The sequence below is a fragment of the Protomyctophum bolini genome (genome assembly GCF_963924005.1).
Source record: "Protomyctophum bolini genome assembly, chromosome: 12".
NCBI classification, from domain to species: Eukaryota; Metazoa; Chordata; class Actinopteri; order Myctophiformes; family Myctophidae; genus Protomyctophum; species Protomyctophum bolini.
Window position 1 is genome coordinate 28,744,034 of NC_137873.1, and position 24,348 is coordinate 28,768,381.

The 24,348-nt window shown below is 43.8% G+C and overlaps 3 protein-coding genes across 3 annotated transcripts in view; 1 reads left to right on the forward strand and 2 right to left on the reverse strand.

The window, feature by feature from the left end:
- xkr4 (XK related 4) overlaps positions 1–10,034 on the reverse strand; it is a 32,610-nt gene extending 22,576 nt beyond the window's left edge. The window contains exon 1 of the mRNA XM_080777301.1: positions 9,061–10,034. Coding sequence (XP_080633427.1) covers positions 9,061–9,839 — 779 coding nt within the window. The 5' untranslated portion in view covers positions 9,840–10,034. The remainder of the gene's footprint in view (positions 1–9,060) is intronic.
- A 10,328-nt stretch (positions 10,035–20,362) lies between these two features.
- On the forward strand, positions 20,363–21,370 carry LOC308325278 (dehydrodolichyl diphosphate synthase complex subunit DHDDS-like; the record flags this gene model as incomplete). The annotated part of the gene is made up of 1 exon (XM_080777758.1): positions 20,363–21,370. One exon carries the CDS (start codon positions 20,363–20,365, stop codon positions 21,368–21,370), a length of 1,008 nt encoding a protein of 335 aa, XP_080633884.1.
- Positions 21,371–22,818: 1,448 nt separating this feature from the next.
- On the reverse strand, positions 22,819–23,532 carry LOC308325128 (proteasome subunit beta type-1-like; the record flags this gene model as incomplete). The annotated part of the gene is made up of 1 exon (XM_080777537.1): positions 22,819–23,532. One exon carries the CDS (start codon positions 23,530–23,532, stop codon positions 22,819–22,821), a length of 714 nt encoding a protein of 237 aa, XP_080633663.1.
- Positions 23,533–24,348: the final 816 nt, after the last annotated feature.

A 24,348-nucleotide genomic window follows, 5' to 3' on the forward strand; every position in this document is an offset into this window, starting at 1 on the left:
CACTGATACTAAAATTGAATGTTTTAATTAAAACATTTATATGAATCTGTGACTTGACACGCATACTGTTATAAAACGAAAATAAAAATATTTTGAAAAGAAAGAAAAGTTACTTAGCATCAGCCACAGAGCATGACCGTGGCAGCGGAAGTTGCAGGGGCCAAACCGACATGAGAAAGGAGCAAGGAGGCTAAAGCTGACAGCTCAGGGAGGACAGAAAATAAAAATACAACGAGGGGAAAAGGGACAGATGAAGGTATGGGAGATGATAAGATCGAAAGCAAATTGTGCTAAAATGAACATGCTGAATTCGAAATCCATTTGAAATCCTATACCACTACATCTCTCTCTCTCTCTCTCTCTCTCTCTCCCCCCCCCCCCCCCCCCTATCTCTCATCCTCCCCCCTCTGCTCACTGTCTCTCACAAAGAAATAAACCACTGGGAGAAAGTTGTGAATAATGCAACAGAACGCAGGCAAGCCTTTCAACACTTGCATGCACGCACACAGGCACGCACGCACTCACTCACTCATGCATGCATGCATGCATGTACACACACACACACACACACACACACACACACACACACACACAACACACACACACACACACACACACACACACACACACACACACACACACACACACACACACACACACACACACACACACACACACACACACACACACACACAAAACTGGGACATTAATGTATAGCTAGCTGTTTCAATGGTGATTCCCTGTGGTTGTGCACAGGGGAACTGCATTTCAGGACAAAATATCCCACTGACCCCCCAGTATTTATTAAACAATCTATAAGGCGTGTTACTGTCAGCATAGCAAAGAGGACAATTTATGTTCTTATACTACTACAACTTACTGATAATGAAAGGATATTTCCGCCCATTTTCAACTCCGGGCTCTTCAGTAATCAATATCACACGAGGGGGAGTGCTGTTATATTGTACAGTATATCAGCACAGTGTGATTCGGTTGTAGGCACAAGGCCACAAAATGTTACTATTACTATATGCTATTTATCAAGAAATGGCAGACTGTTGTTTGCTCCATCCGTGTTATGCTCAATGCAGTAATCCTGGTCTTTATACTGCCTCCCCCTGTTCAGCCTGATGGAGGGGTAAGGAACTGGCTGGAATAATGTGTTCCTTCCACACGCCATGTCTTAACGGGGAAACTCCCCCCTGTCAGGTGTTAAGAAGCGGCCTCGATCCTCACTCCTCATGCATTAAAGGAAGCATGAGCTCAGTTCAGGGCTCTCCCCAGGTTGGCAGAGAGGTAGAGTAGCGCCCATGATTACAGCGTAGGCCATTGGCACCCGGTGATAAATGTGTTGTGGTGATAAAAAAAAGAAAAAAGGATTCCATCAATACAAATGTTGCTAAGCAACCAACAATCAGCCCCGACTGAGTGGGTAAATAACAGACTTGTGTTTACTAGTGAGCTGTAGCAAGATTTTACATGTAGGAGGTGAGAAGAGGGCCTGTGTGTGTGTGTGTGTGTGTGTGTGTGTAGTGTGTAGTGTGCGCGTGCACGCGTGCGTGCGTGCGGTCAGCAACATTCAGGCACTGCAATATGTAGATACAGTAGTTGTTTGCATCTGACCCACAGCCAAGCTGTCATGCATGTCCTTTGTTAATCACTCACTAGTTCTTGTGATCATCCAAAAAACAGAAGTCAAGATGACAGAGAGGTCTCCATCCTCTGCCCGTCTGTGAGCATCAACGGTATACCCCTCAAGGTTGTCCAGCAGTTTTTCTATCTCTGTAGTATATTGACACCCATGCACGCACACAGGTGTTTTCACCCCTCAACGCTTTCTGACAGAAATACAAGGTGGTGGGCCGTGCATCCAGCAAGCCCAAACCAGTAGTCACTTTGAGTGGCACCACACAAAGCCATGGGTGAACATACTGTATGTCAGACTCGGACATTACTATTACTAACCCTACCCCAAACCCCAAACATAACCCAAACATAACGCAACACATGTCGGCAAACTTTACTTATCCGCAAAAGAAAGTTGTTTGTGATGGTCACAAAAATGATGGCATGAGCAGGATTCAAACCCAGGAGGTACGGATTGAAAGTCTATTGCCTAATGAGCCATGCTATGAGCTGGCTGCTGGAATGCTTTTCCAGGGTCTACTACATTATAACACGGCATGTTATAATGTAGACCTTTTCTTTTACATGAGTTGGGCGTGTTTCATGTAAAAGAAAAGGAAAATCCCGGCCAGTAGGGGTTAACTCCAAGCCCTGCAGGCTTCCCCTCCCCTATTTCTCAGAGATATAACTCAGGGGTGATTTCACCCAACACCGAAACGCACCTGCCTAACAGAAGATGACTTCCAGGCCTGCATCAACCTAGTCCACTCTGCCTTTGGTAGAAAAAAAAACCCTCTTGTGTTTCCTGCCAGGACTGTGTTCCCCATTCCCCATTCTCCAAGGCATCAGCATCAAGGCAACACTATATTACAGTGGCAACTGGGTGGGTCTGCCATGTCAACCTGATGCCTGGCTATATTGTTTGCCCTGTCAAATGCTTTATGGACAGATCCTGTTAGCCAGCTGAAACCCTGATGGTCCAAAGCTGTGGTATAAAGATCAGCTAAAAGAGACACTAAAGAGGTGAACACCAACCCCAATGACCTGGATTTAAATCGGCCTCGAGAAGAAACGCACCCAGCAACGGTTGGTACAGTGCCAGCAAAGACACCTTCATGCTGATCCAGCACCATCTATCTCAGCCTCCTGATCCAGGCCTCACATGTCCCAATGCGTGTGTGTGCGTGTGTGTGCGCGCGCGTGCGTGCGTGCGTGCGTAGAGGCTATATACATGTACTTGTAGTGGAGCCAGGGGTACGGTTGCTAAAGACAGACTCACCAGGAGAGTGGATGGAAGGAGAACAGAAGAGAAGTGAATTGGATTTGTTCTCCTTGTATCGACAGGATGTTGTGGAGTTGTCGTTCTATACCAGGTTTAGACCAGTTACAAAGGAATTGTATTTTATATACCGCTACACAAGATGTAACAATAAAGTAACCTTGAACCTTAACTTAATTTAATATTATCATGTAGAGCAGTGGTTCTCATATCAACCTTTTCTGGATCAGGGCCCACTTGATAATCTCAGAAGCATTCGCGGCCCACCCATCTGACCACATGTCACGCCACAATTTCCACAAAGCGCCACGTTCTCAGCACAATAACCTGGCAAGCCGGCAACACGGAGTGATGCACTGCATCGTGTTCTCCGCTTGTTCACAATAGTTATGTTACGACAATCAACTGTGTTGGAATCCAAAATAGCTAGATCTATTCTAAACTTAAAATCCATAACAAATCAATCTACAGTCAGTTGCTATTTCAAGCCTCTATAACCTCTCAGAACTACAATAAATGTGACTGTGAATCTTATTACAGCAGTCCCCAGATGGAGGGCTAATAATAGAGACCATGGTGAGCTCATCTGGGACTATACAGGCCCAGCTCTCTAGCCTGTCAGTCTATCTGCCAGCCTGACTCTGTGACTAGAAACCTCATCACTGCTCTATTTGGGACTAATGAGTTTCATCTCACACATGTAGTTTTGACTTGCTGTACTGTACTTGTATAAATGGACCTTCCATTCGTTCCCTAGACCTCACCACCTATTCTATCCCTGTGAGGACACAATCACACACACACACACACACACACACACACACACACACACACACACACACACACACACACACACACACACACACACACACACACACACACACACACACACACACACACACACACACACACACACACACACACACACACACACACGCATGCATGCTGGTATGTTAACGTGGCTAGTCTGAACTGGCAAATGACTGCAAAGTGATATTACCTATCATGAGAAGCAACATCTCTGTTGTCATGCAGGCTTCAGCATCATGATGTCGGCCGCCGGCCACACCACATGCACCCCTGCAGGGACCGGGGACACCACCATGCCCAGAATCACTGGTGCGGAGCTGGGCTGCTGCGTGGAGATGGACACCGGCCTACATCACTACACCATCGCCCTGGGAGGGCCCGGCACCACCCCGGATAATTAGCCACCCGCCGCCGGCCACAAAACAACTCCAGTTACCGGTCGGTGGACACCACGATGCCCAGAATCTCTGATGTGGAGCTGAGACGTTTTTAATAGACTAAAACAACAACAAACTACTTGAGTGTCTTGTATTTTGTATCTTACTATTTTGGTCTCATTATTTGGCCTTTTTAGTGTTGTTTTTTTTCTCTTGTTTGTACCCCCTTGTTAATGTTTATATGTACTCTTTTTGTTCTGTTGCCTATTTTCTGTTTGTTTGGGGACTACGGATGGAAATTTGCATCCTTGCTAAATCCGCCATATTTACATTGCAATAAATGTGTAGTGTTATATGTGCTGTCCAGCTGTCCAAATAAACGTATAGGCTAAACTAAACCTTGACGAAATGAATCCTGACCAACTATAGGCTACTTCAAGTATTTGATGTCAAAGCTACAATGTGGGCATAATCTTTGCAGTAATACAATACATTATTTGTGCAATTTGTGCAAGCGCCACATAATTTTAGCCCCATACTATGACGCCGTTACCAGACAGCATCAAATGTCTACAACAAAGAATCAAATAGGGGGGTATTACAGTATTGAATGTGAAATAACAGTGTCCATTAATAGCTTGTAAGAAAGCTGTGGTATTTAATGAAGAGAATGATACAGTAAATGGCGATTAATAATGGATTGATAGTTTTATTACAAAGTTGTGGCAGAGTTGATCAATAACCCATCCATTACTGTTTGCATAATGGATTAAATTATTTTGCTTCACAAAGCTTGGTTTGTATGGTCTCCTGATAGTTATTACATATTCTGATTGCTTCCTCCCACAGCTGCAGGAGCAGGACCTAAAAACTGCTGCAGAACAATTTCTAGTGGGTGAATCCATGACCAAAGTATCAGTGTTTCCAGAAGACTGTATGCCAGAGATACATTGTTTGTGTGCTCATATTTTAAGACATTTTCCGGCAAACCCACACATGTCCTCTTAGTTGGCCTGCTGAGATCACAATCCAGTGCCTCTTCTACAGGATAAAATCCAGCGTGTTAATTTAACTGAGAATGTGTCATACTGGACCATTACAGCCAGAGAATAGTTCAATTAACACATACACAAGGTGTCTCCCTCTAAAGGGCCTTGCAAACGGGGAGCGATAAAATGCGCCTATATAGTTAATTTTCAATGAGACCTGCGCTTTTGATTGGAGTGTATTTATTTACGTGAGCGCGGCCCCGTGAATTTGTTTGTGCGCGTGCTTGTCACACACACACGCCCGCGACTCACCAGACCTGGATTCTGTTTAGATGTTTGAGTGGTTCAACCACTCCTACAACCAGCAATGTCCGTGCGTACCTATGTGGCCATGAGCACTAGTTGCGAACTCAGTGAGCACTTACTATGAGACCTAGCAGATCATGTCTGTGCGTGCGTCTGTCTGTCTGTCCGTGTGTCTGTCCCGCTATCCAAATATGGAGTGTGTTGCATCAGCAATCACTCAGCTCCATATATGGGCACAAAAAGGGCCAGGTCCACTCAGCTCCATATATGGGCACAAAAGGGGCCAGTGATTTGTTTGTTGTGGACCTGGGCCCATATATGGAGCTATATGTCCAAAACCCAAATATGTACGAGCTGCGTTCGCTTCCCGCGTTTGCGCGTCTTACTCGTATATGACTATTAGTACCAGTAGGGGCGCTGTTTGCCAGAAACAGAGAGAGAGACATAGTATTAGTGCTGCCTGTTGCCTGCTAATGAGAGAGAGAGAGAGGAGAGAAGGGGGGGGGGGGGGAAGAGAGGGGAGTTACACCACTCAGTTCACACTGGTGTGATTTTTTGTATATTTGTGGGAACGTCTGGAAGCCTTAAGGGCCTTGCAAATGTGAAGCGAGAAACGCAGGCGTGATTCAGGCAACAACGCCTGCGTTTCTCGCTTCACATTTGCAAGGCCCTTAAGGCTTCCAAACATTCCCACAAATATACAAAACATCACACCCGCGTGAAGTGTGAGGGGAGCTTTACCAACCCTTATATTATCTTACATCACCGATATCATAAAATAACATCATATGCCGATTTGCTCAGTGACAGACAAAACAAACAGTAGTCTACTCTGTTCATTGTTAATGGCATTTAATGTTTGTCTTAGTGATAAAACAAACATTAGACTCTGTTCATTATCAATGGAGTTTTCATTTTTAATGTTTGTCTAGACAAGACGCTGTATATAGGATGGGCTATAGCGCCCCTCAAAAATACAAAAAGGGGTGACCTGGTCCTGGCTATACTTAAGTTTTACCCTTGTGTGTACACTGGCAGGAAAAGTTCAAGTGCCCAACATTGATTCATCTAATGACAGAACCACACAACCAGAAGCATTTCAGTCAGACATATGAAGAGAGGACAGAGGGTGAGAGGATGACATGACAGCAGGGGTCATAAGCCGGATTTGAACCGTTACGTGTGAGTACTGGTAATAATGAGGACACGGCGTTAAATCAGTGAAAGAGTTTGTGTTGTATGTCACCCGTAAAGTAATTACAACAAGTCAACAACGTTAAGAGAGATAAAGAGCTAGAATCGTCTTTTAGTAATTGTTTTGTTTAGTATTGTATATATAGGACGATTACATATGCACAATGTCATGCAAAGCGGATATGATCTGCATTTCAAAATCAAGAACAGAGCACTGAATTTGCATTTTATAAGTGCAAGACGCACATCACTTGAATCGTTTCCTTTATGGTGCAGGGAATCGAATTCACTGAAAATCAGACTCCCCCCCCCCTCCCAAAAAAAGAAGAGTAAATATTTGAGTTTGTAAAGGTAATCAATGGTATTATTCACTCAAATCTACTACTACTACTATACTTCTACTATAATTTGATAATATTGAGTATTCCAATAGACAATGGGAACGGAGTATACTCAGTGTCACAAGACAAAGCACAAGAAAAAGCTACAAACTGGATTCGAACCCATGGCCTTTCCATAGGTCCCTTATATCCAACAAGCCGTTTTCTTTTTCTTATTTTTTTAAGTGAAGAGAAAGACAAGGGAAATGTGAACAGAGCAATGGAACGACACATACTGTATAGCAAATGGTCCGGCTGGCCGGGAGTGGAACAGGGAACATGCTGTAGCAGGCATTCTGCGCCCTAACCACCCAATTGTTTAGCTGGAGCCACAGAGGAACAGTGTATCAATCAAAATTAGGCTACGGTTGGAATGGTATAGACGAGCATCTATCCTCAGATTAATGAAGAAATTGCCTCGTAATAACAGTATTTATCTAAATTGATCACCCCGCACATCAACACAGCATAATTAAAGCCAGTGCTTGCACATTGAGTGCAATATCAGGCAAGTATAGAACACTGCAAATCAATAGAGATCACAGATAGCAGAAAATAATAGAATCACACCACCTATATGAAAAAGTAGAATTATTTCTGGACAGAGCTTTACAGTAGACTATACATTAGGCTATATATTATGTTATATGTATATGAAAGAGAGAGAGAGTGAGAGAGGTTAAAAAACTGTAGACATTATCTAGGCTACATGGAGAGATGTTCAATATGGGGGCTACCTGAAGGTTAGCTCTGGTCCATAACTCTAATGTCTTTGCATTAGAGCTATTACTCTTCTATGCGCTCGCATGGAATGCAGACCAGCCTCTCGTCTGTATAGCGAAAATATAAAGTATGTTTTTGCTATACTCACCAATACAAAGACGGGTTGTGTCATTAGAAAGCCTACTTTCTTTAGTGGACGCACTCTGAGCCCCCCACCACATATAAAAGGTACTTTTTGGCCAAAAGGGGATTTATTTTTTTCACCGGAAGGAAAAATCTTGTCTATGTGGTTTTTTCTGTGCATACGTTGTGTGGTGGGGAGCTCAGAGTGCATGCGTCCACTAAGGAAAGTAGGCTTTCTAATAACACAAGCCGCCTTTGTATTGGTGAGTTGGTAAAACGTTCTTTATATTTTCGCTATACAGACGAGAGTAACATAGCTCTAATGAAGGCATTAGACTATGGACCAGCGCTATACCTGAAGGTGTACATATATGTGAGTGTATTTTGAGGTCCAAACATTGAGCTTCTAGAGTAGAACATGCAGGGTTAATTGATTTATTTTAAATTTAGAGAATGGAAAGGAAATGCTTTGTATTAGTCTAAATTTCAATCCAAAGGCAGGCAGTGTGGTGACATTCATCCATTTACACATAGGCTACTATACTGCATTTACACACAGATGACGCAGAGGCAACCATGTAAAGGCAACAAACTGCAGCTCCTTAATTGGATGCAGTTTAGTGTATTGCTCAAGGACACTTAAGGAAACCACTAGCCAGAAAGGCCAGGGGATCAAATCGGGGACCTTCTGGTTCCCAGACGGCCACTCCTGAACCACATGCAGCTACCCGCCCAAACCCTTTTCGTCTTTTGCTCCTGTACTGTACCTCTAGTGTAAACAATGGCAAGCAAATAAGCCTATATAATAGGCTATAGGCTACTCAGGGCGATTCCCGTTTGTCACGTAGTGACAACGGGGGCTATAATAATAGCAGATCGTATAATAGCAGATTGTATAGGATATGAACTATACCCTGGCCTAAACCGTGCTGTGTAGGCTAATGAAAACACAAGCAGTTGGCAACGTTAAGCGACCCCTGCGTTGCTGTGAGTGTGTGTCTACTGCCAGGGCACGATATACCTCCCCGTTTACTCCTTCATTCATTTATCCAAGAACACACGCGCGCAGGCTATAGATGCCGGAGCGCCACGCACGCACGCACGGACGGACGCACACACACACACACACACACACACACACACACACACACACACACGCACGCACGCACGCACACACACACGCACGCACGCACGCACGCACGCACGCACGCACGCACGCACACGGCTCTGTATATGATTTAATTCCATCTTACCTCCATAGCTGTCCCAGCTGTAGAATATGGATGAGGGACTGAGCGATCCAGACGAACAGCGAGTAGGAGGCCGAGCGTTTTTTACTCCTGCCGCCCCCGACGGTGCTGGCGTTGCTGTTGCTCATTGTGTTCCTGCTGGCGGTCGACGCCTGTCGCTGAGGCGTGGACGGGTGATGCTGCTGCTGGGGAGCAGCCGCCGTGACGTCCCCGTGCGAAGCCGAGCCGCTGAGCAACTTGCTCCCGTCCATGTGGGAGCAGTTTGCCGCACTACCGCCGATGCCCGAGCCCGGCCCCGCGGAGGAGCCACCGGCGCCGGCCGCGCTGCCGCTCTCCTCGGCGCTGAAGTCGTGGACGAACCATCGGAAGCTGAACACCTGCACGGAGAACGAGCCCAGCACCACGAAGAACAGCGTCAGTCCGAACCACCAGTACTGACGGCGGAGGTAGTAGTCCACTGACAGCCACACGTCGGTCCCCACGTCGGCGAAATAGACCGCCACTGCGGCTAGGATCCACAGGCAGTCCCACAGCGTGTATTTCTGCGGCTGCTCCCGTTCCCTGCTGCCCAGTCGAAGGCACGTCGAGTTGGAGCTCCCGCCGCCGCCGCAACACCTCGACTCCCCGTTCACGAAATCCCCGTCCCCGGTGCCCGCCGAGTCCGGCTGGGAGCCGGCCGGATTGAGCCCCTGCACGGAGCCAGAGTGCTCCGAGTTCTGCAGAGGCGTGAACGCCACATCGCTCTTCTTAATCTTCAGCACCCCGTCCGATTTAGCCGCCATTGTTAGGGTCTCTGAATATTCTACTACAAGTATCCTCCTCTGATGCCTCCCCTCCTTTCCCTCTTGCGTCGACACCCTTCTTATCGTGCCTCTGCTGTGCTTTTCTGTCTTGACGGGTTGGGTTCGAGGCTCCGGCTGTCGATTCTGGCTTCTGGGCAGGGTTAGCTGCTCTCCTCTTCTGTCATACTTCGGTTATAGCGCCGCCTATTCATAGAAAAATAAATAATTAAAGAATATATAGCGTAACATGGAATATTATTATTTTTGCTTGACAACGTAATGGTTTTTATAGGCTACTTGATTCGTTAATGAGTGATAATGTGAACATTGTGGATCTCTATAGATCCCCTTTGCACATTTTGGTTCCTTGTGATTGATGACACATGAACATAAACTTATACTACGGTTTGTTTCGCTATTGATGACAAACGTAAATAATTAGCCATATGAACATTGTGCCTCTCACAATGTAGCCTAAAACGATATATAGGACTATAAATAACGTAATGGTAACCTTACTTGGAGTCGACTACTTTAGCAGAGAAAGGGCTGCAAACCATATGCTTCTTCCATGGTTGAGAACTATGACATCATTGCTTTGCCTGCTCGTCTCTCTCTCTCTCTCTCTCTCTCTCTCTCTCTCTCTCTCTCTCTCTCTCTCTCTTGCAAGTACCAACATCTTAAAATAAAACAGATGAGGAATCCGTTAGCTTAAGTAGCTTACAAATCCTCTATCAATAGTCAGTTATTGAATGAAGAGATGAATAGCATACTGACATTTCTGTTCTGAAAAGTATTGCATTCTTTAACAAAATTAGATCAAATTAGCCTACAGAATTTTCTCCGTTTAAAAATGTTCTGTTCACCATTCACCCCCCCACACGCGCGCGCGCGCGCACACACACACACACACACACACACACACACACACACACACACGCACAAACAGTGGGCTATAAATAAGCGTATGACGTGTCAATATGCCATCAAGTTATGCCGTTCCATTAGCTTCATGATAATTAACAGCATAGTCACATCTGCATGATAACATGACACACGGAACATCAGGTAAGAGAGGCTGAGTTTCAGCACCATGGTTAGTTCCTGTGTTTCAGTATGATGGTTAGTTCCCGTGTTTCAGCACCATAGTTCCTGTGTTTTAGCACCATTAGTTTCTGAGTTTCAGCACCATGGTTAGTTCCTGTGTTTCAGCACCATTAGTTCCTGAGTTTCAGCACCATGGTTATAGTTCCTGGGTTTCAGCACCATTAGTTCCTGAATCTCAGCACCATGGTTAGTTCCTGTGTTTCAGTACAATGGTTAGTTCCTGTGTTTCAGCACCATTAGTTCCTGTGTTTCAGCACCATGGTTAGTTCCTGGGTTTCAGCACCATTAGTTCCTGTGTTTTAGTACAGTGGTTAGTTCCTGTGTTTCAGCACCATTAGTTCCTGTGTTTCAGCACCATGGTTAGTTCCTGTTTCAGCACCATCAGTTCCTGTGTTTCAGCACCATGGTTAGTTCCTTTTTCAGAACCATTAGTTCCTGTGTTTCAGCACCATGGTTAGTTCATGGGTTTCAGCAACATGGTTAGTTGCATAGATATTTAAAAAAAAATCACACCCGTGTGAAGTGAGGGTATAGCTCTTATTATCGTACATCATCATGCTGCATGATGATGTACGATAATAATGATGCATGATTCATGCATCATCTTATACTGGCCAATCAGAATGCCTGTTGGCACACATTTACATCATATTTGGCAGACATTTCACCTATTTTCTCCTTTCATTGCCGATGGCAAACATGAGACGTTTGGGTACAAGATGACATAAATTGTCCCTTCATTGTCAATGGCATTTAATGTTTGTTTTGCGGACATCACCTAATTTCTCCTGTCATTGTCGATGGCAAATAGGAGACGTCTGGTCTGGGGACAAGATGACGTAAATTTTCCCTTCATTGTCAATGGCATTTAATGTGTTACGGACATTTGACCTAATTTCTCCTGTCATTGTCGATGGCAAATAGGAGACGTCTGGTCTGGGGACAAGATGACGTAAATTTTCCCTTCATTGTCAATGGCATTTAATGTGTTACGGACATTTGACCTAATTTCTCCTTTCATTGTCGATGGCAAATATGAGGCATTGGGTCCCATTGGCTGCAGCTCACCCCTCCAAGAGATGGGTCAAATGCGGAGAACAAATTTCACTGCGGTAACGTGTGTGACGTACGATGTGTGGGGACAAGATGACCTAAATTTTCCCTTCATTGTCAATGCCATTTAATGTTTGTGTTGCGGACATTTTGTGGGGACATAGGAGGGGCTAGCGCTTCAAAAATCACACCCATGTGAAGTGAGGGGCTCTTACTTCTTATCATCATACATCGATTTGCTCAGACACATGACAAAAATGTAATCATTGTCAATGGGAATTTAATGTTTGTGTATAGGATCAAAATAGCCGTTTTGCTCAGACACATATGACGTAAATTCTCCATTCATTGTCAATAGGAATTGAATGTTTGTGTAAGATGAACATCTACACCTAAAAAATATAGATGCCTCATTGGTCGCTGCAGTTCGATGGAGCGACCTGTTTGCAACTGGAGGAGGAAGTCAAGCGGACTGCTGTCCTGAAGGCACACTGCTACGCTGCCACTCAAGTGACTGCTGGCCATAGAGTTAAAACTTCTATAGCCTACTCTAAGATACTCAATCACAGAGCGTCTTTTCCGGGACATTGCCAAAGCAAGTGCTGCTGGAAAAAGAGGGAGTCGCACCTCTGATTGGCCTACCGATTCACCGAACGTCCCCTTGCGTTCTGCTTCCGCTATGCTTCGCAAGGAATCTCGGGAAAGCTTGCCAATATCGCCTCCCGTTGCCTCCATGTTTCCTTGGAATGAAATTACGAATGTAAGGTTATCAAATAAGTATTTAACTAAAACGCTATCCAGGGACCGACCTACATGTATTTTGTCAAAGAGTGTTTTTCTTCAATCATGATAAAGACGGCAGTACAATAGAAAGTGGATTTCACCGCCATCTGAGATGTAGTGGAGTAAGTGTAGTAGAAGTATTGGAAATTGGAAATACTCAAGTAAAGTACAAATACCTCAAAATTGTACTTAAGTACAGTGCTTAAGTAAATGTATTTAGTTACTTTTCACCACTGTTATGCATCAGCGTCATATATTCATATCACATTGTTCTGTCATATTTTACTTTAGGTTGCCAACCCCATTAAGGAATCTGCAGCGAGTCCATCCCCTGGGCTCTAGGATCAGGATATACTGTAGCATACCATTTGACAAGCCACTATCCTCTACTGCCCAAACATACAAACATGCATTTGCATGTTTGCACTATATATTTATGCACAAATGTGTGTGTGTGTGTGTGTGTGTGTGTGTGTGTGTGTGTGTGTGTGTGTGTGTGTGTGTGTGTGTGTGTGTGTGTGTGTGTGTGTGTGGTATAGCAATCGATTACGGTACAGATTAATATATGGTGTTGATGTGCTGTTTGTTTCATTTATTTGTTGATTATCATAGTCTAGAAACAAGTATCAGCTTGGTCTATATGGCCACCATAACCTGATTGATATTTTCTTGAAGTCGGGATCTCTGTTTTGAAGTAAGCAAGGACAATGTCACATGAACAACCCTCGGCAGCGGCAAAAGACCAAGCAATAAATGTGTTTGTGAATACAAATATATTTTCTGTATGGTATATTTTATTGCAATATAGCTAAAGAGATTGCAGTGGTCGTAGTAGGTCCCAGCTGTTCTTCTATTGATAAATGTCTATCCTGTGGTCATGTAGGAGATGGACCATTACTGATTGACAAGAGGTGGTCAAACTACTCTGTGAATGTATCAATAATATACCACAGTATAAAAATACTCGTTACGAGTAAAAGTTTGATTGCAACAAAATCAAAACGCCAGACTCTGTTCAAACAAGCTGTCCATTTTAGTCAAACAATAGAACTGGTAGAGTCATGAAAGTTTTTTGTTCTTGCTTAATGTAAGTCGCTCTGGATTAAGAGCGTCTGCTAAATGCCTAAATTGTAAATTGTAAATTGTAAATTGTAAATTGTAAATTGTAAATTGTAAAGTTATGGAGTGCTGCTTTAAAACTACAATATGGGACGTATATTATGAATACAACTGTATTTTAATCAATATGCAACGTATAGAGTATGTTAATACAATGACTAGCGCCTCTACGGGGGTGGTCTCCCGTTGCTACTCTTCCATGCTCGCTCCATCTGTCCCTGTCTATTCAGCCCAGACGCCAGAGCTGTGGTAAATACCTTGGCACCACACACACATGCACGCACACAGATTAACACATACGTCCCACGCACACACGCACGCAGGCAGGCACACTTTCATGCACATTGGCATGCATTTTCAGAGAATTCACATGCAGATTCACATTAAGCAGACACATGCATGCATGAACCGACACCTACAGTAATCGCAGGAATACACATAGGCGATTAGGCATAATGCATATAGATTCAAGCGCTTACTAAAGTACGTGCACACACAGCCACACATGAAGGAGGATGGTTAAATAGCTTACTGTGACAGATCCCGTTAGCAGCAGAACTGCAGTACAGTGCCCATGAGATGGCTAGTGGCCGCTGTCAGATTGTTTTTAGGGTGGCTAGTGGCCGCTGTCAGATTCTTTTTAGGGTGGCTAGTGGCCGCTGTCAGATTATTTTTGGGGTGGCTAGTGGCCTTGGTTGTTCATTATGAAATGTAAAATATTGTAAAATTCACTCTAAGAGTTGTCTGACTGAATTTAGTTGATGCTTTTATGCTGCTTAGTGGAGTGGATTGCTGCTGAACTAAGTTTTGTTGTGCTTTATTGTGCAATAAAACACAACACATCTAATCTAATCCATCCGTTAGTAGAGTAGGAGGCTGCTAAATGGTTACCTAATGAATGAATGAGAGCATTAATGATTCAGTAAGATGCTGTCGCTTCCTGCCAAAGCCCTTTACGCACACACTGCGTCAACTAAAAACATAAAATAAAAACTACAACAATTTTTTTTTTAAATATATTGACAATTTCGTCAACAAATAAAAACTAGACTATAATGTTAGTGAGGGGACTAGTGGAGAAGACATCCCGTATAGAACTAAAGGACAAGTAGGCCTAATTTTATATTATATATATACACGTTGTGAGCTTGCAGATCGGCTATTTTCAGCATGCAACCAATTGAACCAAGTGTAAAACCAGGCATTGCGATGGCATCAAGGCCCGCCAAAATACATTTGTGTCGACAAAATCAACAGTAGATTTAGTCGACTAAAATCTTATATTTTGTTGACGAAAACTAGACTAAAACATTGCTGTCAAAATCAACAGTGGCGTGTCAGTTGAGCTGCACACATACAGTACACCAGCCAAAGCCAAACCCTGCATTGTCTCAGTCCTGAGTGGCTGTTACAGTATGTGACTACTGCTGGTATCCTCTGTAGTATAACCTATATGATTTCTATATTATTTGCGACCGAAGGTCGCAGTTAACTATGGAATCATGGATTTGGTGTTGGGCACCAGTGTGTGTTGGGCACCATGGTCTCATCAGGGATGGAGATGTGGACACCATGATGTCATGACCATTACAGTTAATTTAGTCCATTTAGTCTGGAACTAATCTCTTAGGACAGATTCACCACTGCCCTGAACATGTAGTGTTGTTGTTAGTCGGAATAAACACAGGAGCACACACACACACACACACACACACACACAAACACACAAAATAGCTCCTCACCTACAGTATAGTGCCTTAACCTAGATAACATGATTGATTGCATTTGAAGATATTGACCTGGCAGCTCTCCTTCTGTATTTTCAACCTTCGCTGTGCTGTCAATCAATATTATTTTTCAAGTTTGCTTGTTGACCTTCATGTTCTGCCGCTGCCTATCTGGATGTTCTTCTTCCTAATTGGTGCCAGAGCCACGGTTTATATCGTTTCTGTCAGGCACCTTGTTTAAACTATATGTGTTGGGTTTTTTGCTAGTTTTTTCCCCCTAAATGAATGCCTTACTTCATCAGACAAGAGCGTTGCATAATTCTTTTAATAATATAAAAAAATGAATGGTTTTAGACATGCAAGGTTTCCACCCGACAGCGAAAACATTTGACAGTGATTGCAGACTGGCAAACATTCCCAACAGCTTTGGAGGTAGAAAAAACCCCACAAAGACAGATGGACAGGCTCAGGCGGGCAGCCATCCCGACTATACTTATAGACGAGCGACGCCAAAAACACGCAAATCTGGACAGAAAGAGAGAGACAGACCGGTTTGTAGGCCAGACATATACGGGCGTCGGGCACAGAGAGAGAGAAATACTGGCAGATCAACACTGAGAAATAGGCAGACAGGTAGGCCACCGGAGATACAGTCAGACAGGCATATATTCAAAAGGGCAGGTAAAAAGGTTATGTGAACTCACAGACAGACAGGCATTCACAGGCAGACTGGTAGAGTGGTAGACAGAGGCAAGCATGCAGCAGACCGCCAGGAACAGAAAGACTGCCATGTTTGTCCATGGTGTTTTTAAAAGTTGTATCCATACAGGGACTCCCCAAAGCTCAGCTGGGGCTGGTTAGTCACCACTAATACACTTCGATCAGATAACTCACAAATAGATTTAACCAATATGTATTATAGAATCAGAATACAAGTGTGCATATAGTATATATATTATCTTGGCATTCGGCTCTGCCAGCCCCATCTACAGTATTAAAAGGGTACCGAAAATGGACTTGGTCTTGCACTGAACTTTGGACTACTTTGAACTTTGCACTATTACATTGCACCAGCACTATTGCACTTGGGTTATTGTACAGTATGGTTATTTATTTGATGCCAGTGGTGAAGCTCTAACTGAATTTCGTTGTTTCATGCAAGCAATGACAATAAAGATCTATCTATCTATGCAGAAGGAAGGCAGGAAGAGCATGCAGTCTAGGTGAGCTTAAATACCCCGCCCAATTGGTCAGCTGACTGCCACATCAGCGAATGGTCTTGCAAACACTGAATACACCCACATAGTAATGCAGCATATTAACCCCTCGAATACATGCATGTCCCTTGAGCATATAGCATGAACCCGCTCGAGTATATCTGACTGAACTAAATCTGCAAGCTACATATAATTTAGTCCTATAGGATCACAACATAATTTTGGAATGTTATGAATTACACTACATATAGTATAGTAGTACTAAAATGTTTCATTATACCACTTTCCATGCTCCCATTAATCACAGTAAATGTATCTTCCTCTTTCTCACCTTCTCTCTCGTGTCTTGTCTGTCAGTCTCTCCACACAGTCTTTGTCTTTCTCAGTGTCTCAGCGCGGTCCCATGGTTCCTCTCAACATGCCAGGGCCCATTTGGACGGGTCTCTGGAGGTCAGCTGTCAACATCCATTAGCCAAGCTGCTGCCAGCAAAGCCACTATCCCCGGCCATGGGGGGAGAGAGGGAAGAGAAAGAGACAGAGGGAAAAATGATAGAAGGAATGACGGTGGATAGACATGGAGGGGTGGAATGAGGGAGAGGTGTACAGTAACAAGAGGAGAAAGAAGTGTATATATTCACATGCATACTATGATTCCTCAGATTAACTTTTTTACCACAACTCTGAACGTTGGTCCATAGGTCCAAGAGGTCTAAAGGAGTCAGAATAAAGTTAAAGGCAGCAAAACAACAATCAACTGCCTTGATTTTCACAACATTAATAGTAAAAAATGTACCATATTATGTGCACGCATGGAATATGTTAAATACATACAGACAATATGCTGCCAAAGAAGTGAAATGCGTGCAGATGACGAACAGCCTCACAGGGAACCCCGGTGGGCAACTTTGATGGAGAGGGCTAGCTGTAATTTGCAACACTAGATTTTTTTATAATGGGATGAATCTAGAGTTGCCATACCATCCATTGACATCCCATTGATCCAAATTGCTTTTGCGATCTGCTTGTACAACAACGTTAAACTCATCAACATTGCAGCTGTAGGGAAAGCTTGAATTATCCTCTTTCAAACTGCAAAGCATTTGTTTCATAAAAATATCATAATATAATAATATCTACACTGAAGTATTTGAAGTGAGTCATGTTTGCATGTTTGTAACAGCTGAAATCAATAATAATATATCAGTATTCCGATAGAAACCAGCATTAAGTGAAGGTGGGGGTCACATGTGGCCCCCGGGCAGCCAGGTGCACGTGTACTGTACGTGCTAGATTGTACTGTATACCATTAAGGTTCAGTTCTCCTCGGACAGCTGGCCTCCGGTTGGAATCCAATTTGAGACCTTTTTCTGCGTGACCTTCCCCTTATATATATTGCCATCAAATAAAGCCTTGAAAATCCCCACACCCAGAGAAAAGGGGTTTGAAATGTTTGCCAATTTGTCATTCCCTGACAAATTGGCAAAGTCAGGGAATTAAGGGAATTACCAGATTTCAGGTTTAATTATAGTACGAAAGAGTTTTGAATTGCTTCATTATAGTCATTCATATAGAACTAAGTACTAGTGATTTAACCTGGTTGGCCAAATCATTTATTTAAATGCAGCAAAGCACTGCCCTGTTTTACACCTGCAAGTGTGGGGAAAAGGTACTATTTGGTTCACTGTAAAGGGAGCAGATTGTATATGGTAAAATGTTTAGCTATACCTGCGTTAATGAGGTCTTAACTGAATAAAAAAATCAGTGTAGCACAAAAAAAATAACTCCTTTATCTAAAATGTATTACTGACTACTGTGAATATGGTACACATACAGTTGAGTATAGGTTATTATAAACCATACTCAATGGACTCTATAGGGGCGTGTGTGTGTGTGTGTGTGGTGCTAAAGGTGGGGGGAGTGACATAGGGGAGAGTAGAAGCACACAGCTGTCTAAGGAGAGAGACAAGGAAGAAGGGAAGAGGAGAGGAGATGAACAGAGGCTAAGCAGATAAACAGTGAGGCTGACACGACAGGAGAGGAGTGAGGGAGTGTAAGAAGAGAGCAGACAGAAGAAAGCAACAGTGTAAGGTTGAAGTACTGTGAGAGCTCCTGCATTATAAGTATAAACTGAAATCAAATACCGTGGCATTGTTATAAAGGTTTTTTATAGACAATTACTTACTAATGCCACCTTGTGGAATAAAATAGATATTACATCACTGCTTAATGTATGTTGGATCCTGTCTCCAGGACCCCAGGGCCTTACTGAAATATATCACATTTGACAATAGTTCACTTTCACTATAATCTTAGACTCTCATAGTCTAAGTAGATGTTGTTCACATGTCCTGAAATTCGTATCTTGCCATAACTAAATCATGTAACCTCTTGTCATTAGCATAACTTACAAAAAAGGACGTCAGTCCGGAACGCTGTACCTGTCATCCTTCAATTCCGCCACGGTCAGCCAGCTCGTGCTGCAAAACCTTTCCTGCACTCTTGCACATCTTCACGCAAGCTGTGGCAGGAGGTCGACGGTGCCACCATTACACGTCATTAATGCGGCATGCATGTCACACTGTTCTTGTAGGTGTAACACCCTTGAGATGTGCCTGTGTGAAGCAGAGGAAGAGGTGTGTGGAAATGTCAGCCAGGCGGACATCTGGCGGGCATCGACGATGAGAAGGAAGATGGTTCTGAAAGTCTGTCACAAAAGATGCCAGGATTTTGGTTTGTATGTTGACACAAACACAAGGCCTTGCACAACATTTGTCTACATTTTAACATTACCATATTATGCTTGTTAATTGTAATAATATTCTGTCCTGATTTTATCTACACCAGGATGAAGGCAGGGGGGAGATGATGATTTCACCTCGGTGTGTCCGTCTGTTTATGCGCGGCTAATCTCACATAATTATGGGTCTGTGCAGTGTCAAACCTCAGATATTTCAATACCCAGATATTTGTAAAATTTTGAGAATATTTTCGGTGTGAATATTTGTCACATTTTGTGAATTCAACATAATCTCCGATCCACCGTACATTTATCACTGCCACAAATATGAAGTTGTGTAGACCATATTTAGTCAATATGTGTCAATATGACATCTTGCATCACTGATGATAACACAGGATTCTCTGATTGAGAGGCATGCGCTCCACTGAGTGCACCTTTCTATAGTAGCCTAGTAGTTAGTGGGCTCGATATCCATATTTGGAGAGAGCCCCGTCATATTCTTCTCGCGGTTATTCATTTTGTTCTCAAAAACCTTTGCTCACTTCTAGCTCAGTCATGACTTAATTTAAACTTTTAAAACATCATTCAAATAGTCCTCTGGGAATCACAAGGACATTGTTGAATGTTTCACGTTTTAAAACTTTTCTTTTATACCGGAGGTCAACATATTTGGAGGTCATTATGATGTCACAGTGTTCTTCAGGAACACTACACATCATCACTTAAATCAGGATTTGGACGTCATCGTAAAAGCTGTGAGTAGCTGGACACTTGAACATGTCCTGGATTAGGGAACGCGAGCTGAACCTTGTCGAGAAACTCGCAACCAACATCCTTAAGGCTGGTCCAATACCTAAGCATGTGGCCTTTATCATGGATGGCAACAGACGCTTTGCCCGCAAGGAACACATGGAACGCCAGGAGGGGCACATGCAGGGCTTTAATAAACTAGCAGAGACACTACGCTGGTGTTTGCATCTGGGCATTGGCGAGGTCACAGTGTATGCCTTCAGCATTGAAAACTTCAAGAGGGCCCAAGATGAGGTGGATGGGTTGATGGAGCTGGCCAAGCAGAAGTTTGTCAGGCTGTTAGAAGAGAAGGAGAATCTGGAGAAGCACGGCGTTTGCATTCGGGTATTAGGAGACTTGACACTGCTGCCGTTGGACCTTCAGCGACTTATCGCCAAAGCCGTGGTAACAACCAGAGCTCATAGCAAATGCTTCCTGAATTTATGCTTTGCCTACACCTCAAGACATGAAATCACCAATGCAGTTAGGGAAATGGCTTGGGGAGTGGAGCAGGGGCTTATCAAGGCGAGCGACGTGTCCGAAAGCCTGCTGGGCGAGTGTCTGTACAGCAGCAACTCTCCCGACCCAGACCTTCTCATCCGGACCTCGGGAGAAGTGCGCCTCAGTGACTTCCTCCTTTGGCAGACCTCTCACTCGTGCATAGTGTTCCAGTCAGTTTTATGGCCAGAGTACTCATTCTGGAATCTGTGTGGAGCTATCCTTCAATATCAGTTCAATTACAGATCGATTCAGAAAGCCAGGGAGCTCCACAGAGAGGAGCAGGCACGGCTGCAGCTAGAGGCAGATTGTGCCTGCATAGCAGAGTTCCCGCAGCATCATGGGAACGGGAACCTGGCTGATCCTATTAGGAGACAGGATGTACTGCTGAACTACACTACCCGTCGGGAGGAACGGACTCAGGACTTCCTGGGAGCACTGGTGCATAAGAGGGACACGTTCCTCACGGATTTATGCAGCCAAGCTGCCATGGCATAGATAAGCTACAAAGACTCTGTTGAATGAAAATAGGGCTCCTTGGGGTCCCCGCAAAATGATTGATAGTAATAGGAACCAAGTGGACTGTTGCAGGTTGCAGAGCTATGGAGGTCCATAGCCCTACTAATGCATAACAATCTGTGAGGTTCATTGAAATTAAAATGTATTGTGTAATAAAAATAAAAAATAAAACAACAATATTCAGTTAAAACTGGCTCACACAAAATTGAAAGATGCATTTTGTATCTGCCCAAAATAGGGCTAGTTGTATACAAAATAGAATACAGAATGAAAGACATCTTTATGAATTCGGTCTGTTTTAGTTTTGTAAACACACAATACAGTCTCAGATAACTTTTTTGTTCGTTTCCCCCCCCTTCAATCCTTAATTTAACTAAAATGTGGTTTTACAGTTAATTAACTATAATAACGATGGCCTTCTGGATGAGTCGCACTGATCAGAACACTACGACTATGTCACATGAAAAGCCAGTTGTAACACACGCGCACAAACTCTGTATATGTACACTGCCATGCTCTATTCGTAAGATAAGGACATTAAAGCAGAACTATGTAACTTATTTTATGAATAAAGTGTAATTTTGTCCAACCTGTATGGTATAGTATGTTAATATACAATAACTTATACAGTTGGGGTGGTTGTATTTTATCTCCCTGCTCTTCTATTGTCTCACCTAGACACAGGATTCTGACCTGATGGCCAAGATCAATGTATCCCTCAATACTATTTACCGCATGTTATTCTGACAAAACACACACAATAATGTGGATACCGAGGGCCACATATGGCTTCATTTCACACGTATCTATGATGTATGACTCCAACTTTGGGCAAAGTGTCAGCCCATCTGGGCACCATTGCCCAGGTCAGTACCCCCCCCCCCAAAAATAGAAAGCATGTAGGGTAAAAAAAATGCACAAAGGTACCTATTTGGTCTACTGACAGTGTACACATGAAATGTGGTGCCGATTGGTCCAGCAGGTTACGCGATTAGCTCTGCGCACGCGCACACTAACAGACTCCTCTTATGGCTAGCCTTCTTACAGAGCCATGGCATAAATACAAGACTGGCTCCCGTGTGGATCTCTGAGTTCATGTGGACGTCAGTCATTCATTACTTATTAGTTGGTCAGGTTTAGATTCAAGGCCCATTGACTTCTGTCCATTATAAAATGAAAGCAAACTATTTAGAGTGAAAAAAAAAGAAAATGTGTGGCAGTACTACTACTGGCAGTGTTCCCAATACACACTCATCAGTCCAGTAGTAAAAAAAATTAATAATAGTGACAAGAATTCAGGGATTTAGTTCCTTGGCCCCCACAAGAAATGTTGTGCTGATCAGCCTTGGTTGGTTTGTGGGATTAGTGATGGACAGACGGACGAAAGAATGCACATTAAGCACCACAGAACGAAGATGAGTCTTTCCTCAATCCTTCCTCAGTGGCAGCGTGTCCTCCTTGATGCCCTCCTTGGTGACGATACAGATCCTAAGACCATCTCCTGTGCAGATGTCTCTCTCCGTGGCCGAGATGAATACATCTTTGACCAACTGGAGTGCCTTGTCCAGGGTCAGAGGAACTTGCTGCACGCCCTCCATATTCTTAAAACCAATCTGGTTGTCCAGCAGTGGCTGCAGCATGGCACTGGCCGACCCTGCGGCCTTGTAGGCGTCTCGCTGGTAGGAGCCCACTGGGTCGAAGCTATAGATGGCTCCCCTGCCCTCCTCGTCCAGGCCTCCGATGATGTTGTACACGTAGTAGGGGAAGAACCTCCTGCCATAGAGGATGGTGGACAGCATGGCCGCTATGGCCCCAGTGGTCATCGTCTTGTTGTTCGAGTGCTTGTACAACTGTAGCCGGGCTTCGATGATCTTAGTCAGAGTCAGGCAGTCACCGTGGAACCCGGCGCAGGCGATGACAGTGGACGGTGTTAACTTGTAGCATTTTGGAGAGTCACGACTGTGAATGGAATAGTATTCGCTGAGTCGGGTGTCCGAAGCAACGATGGAGAAGTCTTCTCCGGCAACAGCAAGCACAGTACCTCCATTGTCAGTGTATGGAGAAAAGTGATGTTGTACTGGACCCGTGTGATAATAATCCTGCATTTTTCCACTATTGCCAAACACTTGTGAAAAATCCATAGCTACAATACCACAAGCAGCACTAAGCACTATAATACCTGTCTGCTTCTTTAATAACCCCAGCACTAGCATCATGCTGACGTGGCGGTCAAATCGGGCTGAAACCTTGCCTAAATATGGAGATGACCGATGTCACAGTACTGACATCACATTAAGACAGGGATCCACATGGAAACCGTCATCATAGTGTAGATGCATCATAGTGACTGACACCATAGTCCAGTAAATGCATCTCATAGTTCAATAGAATAATCTTCAATCATGTTATTTCATCCATCCATCCATCTTCAACCGCTTATCTGTAGTTGGGTCGTGGGGGCACTCCAGCAGAGTGTTCCAGACTTCCCTCTCCAGAGCAACATTAGTGTAAGGGTAGGAAATGAGGCATTACCCCAGGTGAAGGAGTTCAAGTATCTCGGGGTCTTGTTCACGAGTGAGGGGAAGGACACGGAGAAGGAGATCAGCCGGAGAATCGGAGCAGAAGGGGCGGTATTGTAATCGCTGTACAGCACTGTTGTGACGAAAAGAGAGTTGAGCCAGAAGGCAAAGCTCTTTAGTGATAAATATTAGTCTGGCCATGCTATGCTATACTAACTGCTCCTAATGGTTAGGAGTTCAAATGCAGAGGATAAATGTCACGTATGTGAAATGTACAGTGACTGTGACACAACATGTGACCATTTCCCAATAAGTTTCATTAAAGTCCTCCCATTTTGTTCACAGACAGACACAAACAATACCTTGCCATGCATGCATGTGGGCAGGGTAACAATAAAGTGATTTTCAGGGTGAATACTAATCCAATGCTCACTTAAC